This window comes from Vollenhovia emeryi, unplaced genomic scaffold (assembly GCF_000949405.1).
Source record: "Vollenhovia emeryi isolate VEMERY1.0 unplaced genomic scaffold, V.emery_V1.0 DF939149.1, whole genome shotgun sequence".
NCBI classification, from domain to species: Eukaryota; Metazoa; Arthropoda; class Insecta; order Hymenoptera; family Formicidae; genus Vollenhovia; species Vollenhovia emeryi.
The window spans coordinates 2,138,043-2,145,044 of NW_011967217.1; the positions used below are offsets into that span (position 1 = coordinate 2,138,043).

General features: G+C 50.8%; 1 protein-coding gene across 1 annotated transcript; it reads left to right on the forward strand.

Moving 5' to 3' along the window:
- The first annotated feature begins 2,341 nt into the window (after positions 1–2,341).
- On the forward strand, positions 2,342–6,775 carry LOC105565826 (centrosomal and chromosomal factor-like). The gene has a single exon (XM_012019343.1). The coding sequence runs from the start codon at positions 3,946–3,948 to the stop codon at positions 5,713–5,715; it is 1,770 nt and encodes a 589-aa protein (XP_011874733.1). The 5' UTR covers positions 2,342–3,945; the 3' UTR covers positions 5,716–6,775.
- The last annotated feature ends 227 nt before the right edge of the window (positions 6,776–7,002 follow it).

Sequence of the window (7,002 nt, forward strand, 5' to 3'; positions counted from 1 at the left end):
CGCCAGACGGCGACAGTGCGCCGAGTGCGGCGCTGCGTGCCGAGATTTACGGAAACGAAAATCTGTCGCTTTTTAAATTCGCACCGAATCTTCCCGCGAGAGAATAAGAAGTGCATCATGCAATGATTAGCGGACTCTCTTCTCGTGAAATTTTCGCTCGCTTCTTTCCTTCTTTTTTTTGTAGAATCGCGGAAATTATTTTGTATTCAAACGCGCGGCTCTGCCTTTTAACGTCGCGTTCGCGAATCTTATTGCCAGGCTCGGTTTCGCCAAACGTTGCATAGGCCGGGATTCACAGTCCGTTCTTAGATTTAAGATCATTTTACGTATAGAAGCCTGTGAAGAGAGAGAGAGAGAGAGAGAGAAGATTTAAAAAGACTTTCTTTCTCTATCTTACACCATCGTAAAAGAAAAGAATCGTGCCTGCGCAGTACTTATACAGGCGTGATTCTCCTTGTCACGATGAGACAGAGAAAGAAAGTCTTCTTATATCTCATAGACACATGGAGGAAAGAATAACTGGAAGGAGCAAATTACCCTTCGGCTTATCTGGGCTTATCTAACCAGACGTAAGGGGGGGAACAGTAAGCGCCATATTGGTTTGGCCTGCTGGAGCGCGACATTTGAAATAGTAATAAACGTAATGTCGAAAAAATGATATACTCTTTAGATAATTTAATTTCTTATAATGTACGTAGTTGTAAAAAATTGTAATATGTCAAACTTTCCAATTGAAACAAATGAATCGTAATTTATAAACTTAAAATTTTTTTAAACGTAATATAGGTAATGATATACTCTTTTTAACAGCGAAATATTGTGTACATACATACATATGTATATATCCTGGAATAATATTATCTCAAGTACAGCTCTGAAGATGTATATTGCAAGATAAAACTCGAGGCAAATATAATAAATATAATGGATAGGTTACCTTTGAAATCAAGCGAAAATATAAACTAAGCACTTACACATGGAATGTAATTTTTTTCATTGGCATTTCCCACTATTTGAATAATTCACACATATATACAGCAATCGTGGCGAACTGAAAACAGTTGCACCTAGTTCAAGTTAGTGCAGATTAATGTAATTACTTGCTCCAACGTATGAAAGTATTTACGCGTTATTCGTCAACACTGCGAATTTTTCTATGTCACACCGACTTTGCACTAACACACGTACAAAAATCCTGTCATTGGTTATAATAAAAACATGTCGGATGCGTAGTACGGATCGGCGCGAACGTGAAACAAAAGAGCGAGTGCCCATACTGGTTATACTGTGATTTTCTTTCATAGGCCATTTCCATTTATAATAAATAATGTACGCCAGTTCGTATGCGTCTTTCCTGGATACGATCCTGAAAAGGGCCCAGGCACTTTTAGCCGTTGATACACTGTTGGCGCGAATAAAAACATGGCGGAAAATTGAGAACGCCCAGATCAAAGGTGCCGACAGAGAGTGACCATGCTGGTTATACTGTGATATTACTATGGATAACCAATCACCACGAGAGATAGGAGTTTATAGCTACCCCCATAATCTAACAACGGGTTTACGCTCCCTCCAGTTATTCTTTCCTCCATGCATAGGTATAATATATCTAGACCGAGCACTGAGCAGTGGGGGTAGAGGTTCACGTAGAAAAGGACAAACTCTGTTTCGTGCTATTTCGTTCTCTCTCGTTCGCATGTAAACAAGCATATTCGACATTTGCGAATATGCGAGGCGTTTTGAACATTTCTACAACGTTATCAGCACAACAGTCAAGAGTAAACAGACGTGTAAGAGTAAACTCTCGCAGACGTTTATGAGGTTGGCTAAAGGATGAAGTGTACAGAAAAAAAATACACGAGCCATTCAAGTAGCTCTATCTCGGAAACAGTGGGGAATGGGACGTATATTCATATGAACATTTTTGCTTAAAATGACCGATACTATCACCCCCCAGAATATTGACCTTTCCTCCTAGAACACCCTGTATAGATTACAATGATTAGCGTGGCAACTTTTTAGAAAAATTTTGAAAAATACCGCGCCAAGAGAGAGGAATTGGAGGGTTTTTCGAATCGCCAGTTCAAGTCACGTGGCAGCTGGGAGATTTTTCGAACGCGAACGCGCTCGAAATTTCTTTCGAGTGTTGCAAAGGGCACGAATTGTACGAGCGCAGGCCACGGGATGTTGCGAACTGCAAAAATTGGACGCTTCACGCCCGTCGTACCCTCCCGGAGCGTGTAAACCCGGCATTAGCCCGCTCCACGATCGACCACGCGTGAGTGCCGGCGAATGCCCGTCGGGAGGGGAGCCCGTCGGGAGTCCCCCAGGAACTCGGCTTTCAGTCGCAGCTCGGCTGTCGGTGCGCGACGATCGAGTCGCGTTCACTTGCTCGCGTTGGGCTCTGCACGCACACACGACATGCACATACACTCCCCCGCCACACACCCGCCCACACGCATACACGTACCCAGACACATGTATATAAATACATAACACGTTTCACGCGCTCACACGCAGGCCGCACGTACCCCGCAGTGTGTAGGACGTGTCCGCGTGAAGGTTTATCCGAGCGAAGGCCAAATTCGTACGCGTGCGGGGGTGACAAACCGTTAGCGTGATTTCTGTACGTGCAGCAAGGGTGCACGTGAGCAAGATAGAGAAGGGGAAAGGGTAAGAGAGAAAGAGAGAAAGAAAAAAGAGAAAGACGAGGAGAGAGACGATTCGAAGAGGAGGCGGAACGAATCGGGGGACCCATGCGTCGCGCGATATAGCGGCGGCGGCGCGACACACGCGCGCGCGCGCGCGACATAACACACACACGGACACGACCGGGCGAACCGAACGCGCTACTACGCCCAGTCAGTCAGTCGGACGTCGGCACGGGCCCGACGACACCCCGACGTTACTCCAGTGGCTGGTTACGCCACGGGGTTCCCACGGGTCCGTCTCGCGAAGAGGTCGACGCGGCACGCGGGGTGCTGATCCGCGAGCGGGGCGGCAGGCATCGGCGGCGACCGGGTTGTGCGACCCGGGCCCTCGAGCGACTCGTGACAGTGAAGTGAAGCACGCGTGAGAGGTGGCTGCGGGGAAGGAGGGACGAGGAAGACACCGGTTGGTTGGGTGGACGAGGAAAGAGCGAGAGAGTGAGAGAGAGATAGAGATAGAGAGAAGGAGAGGAGTCGGGAAGAAGGAAGAAAAGGGAGAAGGGAAGAGATAAAGAGAAGGTAGGGGAGAAAGAAAGAGGGCTGCAGGACGGGTGGTCCTGACAGCGAGCGGTGACGAGAGAAGACCGACCGTCCTGAACGAGCGAGCATTAAACCCCGGGGAATAATAGGGGCTCCGTACGTAATTGGCACACTAGAACGAGCTTTTTGTCCGAAAGTAAAAGAAAACGAAATATGCGATAGTATAACACGCTCGCCGCGCGCGCTGGGCTTCTCTCGGGAGCTTTCCCTCGGTGTTGGATATATCCTTTTGGTCCAACCCTTGGCTAAGGCTACCGCGGCGATGAGCCATATCCCTCCACTCTGGCTCGCTCGAGAGTGCGTGAGTCTAGTCGGGGAGTATCGTCGTGGTCGTCACTGACTATCCTGGTAGACTCGTCTCCGTCGTCATCATCGTTATCCTCGTCGTGTCCAGCGACAAGGAGTACTCTCACGCGCGTATATCTCGAGGTAGTCGCGGCTGCCGATCTTCAGCCGGCCTCCTCCTCGCGGCGCGCCCCGGCCACGGGGGGCTGCATCAAGACGTTGCTCGAGACACGACAGACGGCAGCGGATGATCACTGTCGTCGGCGAAAATCATCGCGAGATAGCCTAGCGTCATGAGAGCCTAGCGTTCGACACCGTGGGTCATCGTGGGTCGTCAGCGTCGGGCGTGCGAGAAGAGACGGCGGCGCGCCGGCGGAAGCCCGGATAGTAGGAGGAGGAGGCACCCGACAACATGGCCGCCGCCTGCTACGAGAAGGAAGTGGTAGTAGGTGCCGCCATTCACCACCGACATGGGCACCACCACCATCACCATCACCATCACCATCATCATCACCATCATCACGCCAACGGAGTCGTTGCGCCGTCCGTCGGCGGTGTGACCGGCCAGACGGTGCTGCCGGCGACGTCCACCGGCCTCGACGATGCTTCCGTTGTCGCCGCCGCGGCCGCTGCCGCCTCCGCCTCCACTTCCAACAACTCGTCATCATCGGTCAATGCTGCCAATGTCAATGCCGTCAACGCCAGCTCGGTGACGACGAGCGCCGCGGCTACTGCGGCCGCTGCTGCAGCCGCCGCTGCCGCGGCTACCGCCACAGCCGCAGCCGCCGCCGTGGCGATCAACAGCTACAAGGTGCAGGAGTACAAGGACTACTCGCAGCCGCTCCACGTGGACTGCAGCGTCGAGTACGAGCTGCCGAGCCAGGCGAAGCCGCCGCCCGGCGGCGGCGAGCCCCTCCTAATGATCCATCCGTGCTACTATCGACGCGCCGAACGCGAGAGGAGGAGCCCCTTTGTCAATAATCTGCCGCCCCCGGCGGCGCCGGCGACGGCGCCTATGTCTGCCTCCCGCAGGAACGGTCGCAGGAATGCCGCGACGGCGTCCGCGTCCGCCGGCGTCGCTGCCGTGACGGTCGCCACCGCAGCGGTTGCGGTCGCGACGACCTCCTCGACGGCGACTACGGTCGTGCCACCGTCGAGTAACATCGTCGTTTCCTCCAATGTCGTATCTGCCTCCGTTGTGTCGCCGGCCAAATCCATCGCGTCGTCTTCGGTCGCTGCGGCGGTGGTGACTACTGCGGATTCCGGTAGCGGCCTCATATCCACAAGCGGCCAGATGTCCGGCGTCGCCATGGCTGCCTCGTACCGTGCAGCGCTTAATGTCGCAGCCACGTTATCTCAGCAACAACAGCAGCAGCAGCAGTCTCAGCGGCGGCATCATCCTCAACAACAGCAGCAGCAGCAACAACAACAACAACAACCGACTCCTCATCTTCATCATCATCATCACCACCTTCACCATCATAGAAATATCACTCATCCTCATTCTCATCATCAGCAACAGCAGCAGCAGCAGCAGCAGCATCATACCCAACAACAACCTCAACGATCCGTGACACCAACGGCTTCCGGTACCGCCGATCTCATCTCCGCTGACGAGAAGGCAGTCATATCAGGTATTTATCAACATTACTTCCGCGCCATGCGCGCCCACAATCAACATCGCCAGCAGCAGCAGCAACAGCAGCAGCAACACCGTACCGCTACTACTCATCAGCTCCATCATCAACCTCACCAAAGCGACCGAAGTTCCTCCTCTTTGTCGTCGGTCACGTCTCCGACGTCCGCGTCAATCTCCGGTATTCTACGACAGACTTATCAGCAGGCGTACAGCAATATTACGGCCACGAGCTCGAGCTCGGGCAGCCATCATCGCGCCGGCACATCAGCGGTCTCGGCGGTCGCCCATCATCCTTATAGGCGACCGTCGGTGACGTTGCTATCGCGAACGGCTTCGCATATCGGTCAGCAGGCCTCCTCTTCCTTGTCCTCCTCCTCCTCCTCGTCCTCGTCCATCTTCGGTGCTTCCAACAGCGTGGCCGGTGTCTCCAGCGTGTACGCGAGCACGATACACAGGCATCACGCGACCTCCCTGCACGCCCTTCAGGCCGCTGCTGGCTTCTACGAGACGCCAAGTTATCACGCTCTTCTGCCTCAAAGTTAGGCGACGGCCATCCGGCCGTCCGGATGTCCGGGCGGTTTCGCGGCGTTGGGTGTCTGTGCGTGAACAACAGTTGAGCTATCGCGAATCGAAGCAAACGCGCGTTGGATCTCGATCGCGTTCACTCGCGGTAATCCTCGGAGTCTGCTCTGGAGTCTTCTTTCTCAATTCTTTATCGAATTCTCGACGAAAGTAACGGGAACTTGAAGAAGAAGATGAGAAGAAGTCGAGATTTCGAAGACTCAGCTAAGAATCAAGAAGAGGATGATATCGAATTTTTAAAAAGCCTTTCCTTGACGTCTCAATACGCGCGTTTGCTGGTAAAGCGCAATTCATAATAGCATCGCGAACAACTTGTTGTCCAGTAATCGCATAACGACCGTCAAATTTGACCTTGTTGCCGATTATTGTTTGCGCCGAGCATCCCCAACATTTTACTTGTAAATTATGTACAGATTATTATTTTACGCATATATAATTTACGTAGACGATGCGTAGTCGGTATAGGCGACACCTATTATGGCTGTGTTCTGTCCTTTCCTTCTTTTTTCCGACATTGTGTTTAAGCTTTTAAGGAGTCCTACAATTTATAGTTGCCTTGCAGTATCGATCATTTCACAGCACTGTTTTTTCGTATGAATAGGACGAAGCTCGATTGTTAAAACAGCAACGAACGTTACTGTTTTAACACTCACTTGCAGATATGTGTAATTTATATAGTTCGTAGAGATGGATGCAGGACGAGAGAGAATTCGCGCAAACGTCACAAGACAGTGCCCGCGGAAAGCATGTGATGTCTTTACGCGAAATTGCAAATGCAAACAGTTTATAGAAACGAGAGGATCGGGTCTTTCTGACTGAAAATAAACTGCGATGAAACAGCTCCCTCCCCGATTAAACTCGAAGGAACGCTAAAGACTTGGGCGTACAAAGAGTCCTTTCGCGCGCGGTTGATAATCTGAAGTAGTTTCCCTCAGTCCCTCTTTTTCGACCCGAGCGATTCTAACGCAGACTTTGATGTAGATTGTAGATAAATAAATACCGTCGATATATTGAGAAAAAAGTTAAATTAAAAAAATATTTCTCGATTCAACTGTATGCGTCACGGGTTGTCGAGCATATTTTTGTTAATTCACAAAAATATATGTTTCGATAAGTGGCATACGTTTAACTTAAAACGTGTCTATATTTGAACTAAAGAAATACTTCTAAATAAACACATTTAGGCCGGTATTCATAGTCGGATCTTATATCTTAAGAATGTCTTAAGTTTATCTTAAGATGCCTCAG

Excerpts from the sequence above, each read along its gene's own strand:
- LOC105565826 (XM_012019343.1), top strand. The coding sequence starts at position 3,946 with ATGGCCGCCGCCTGCTACGAGAAGGAAGTGGTAGTAGGTGCCGCCATT.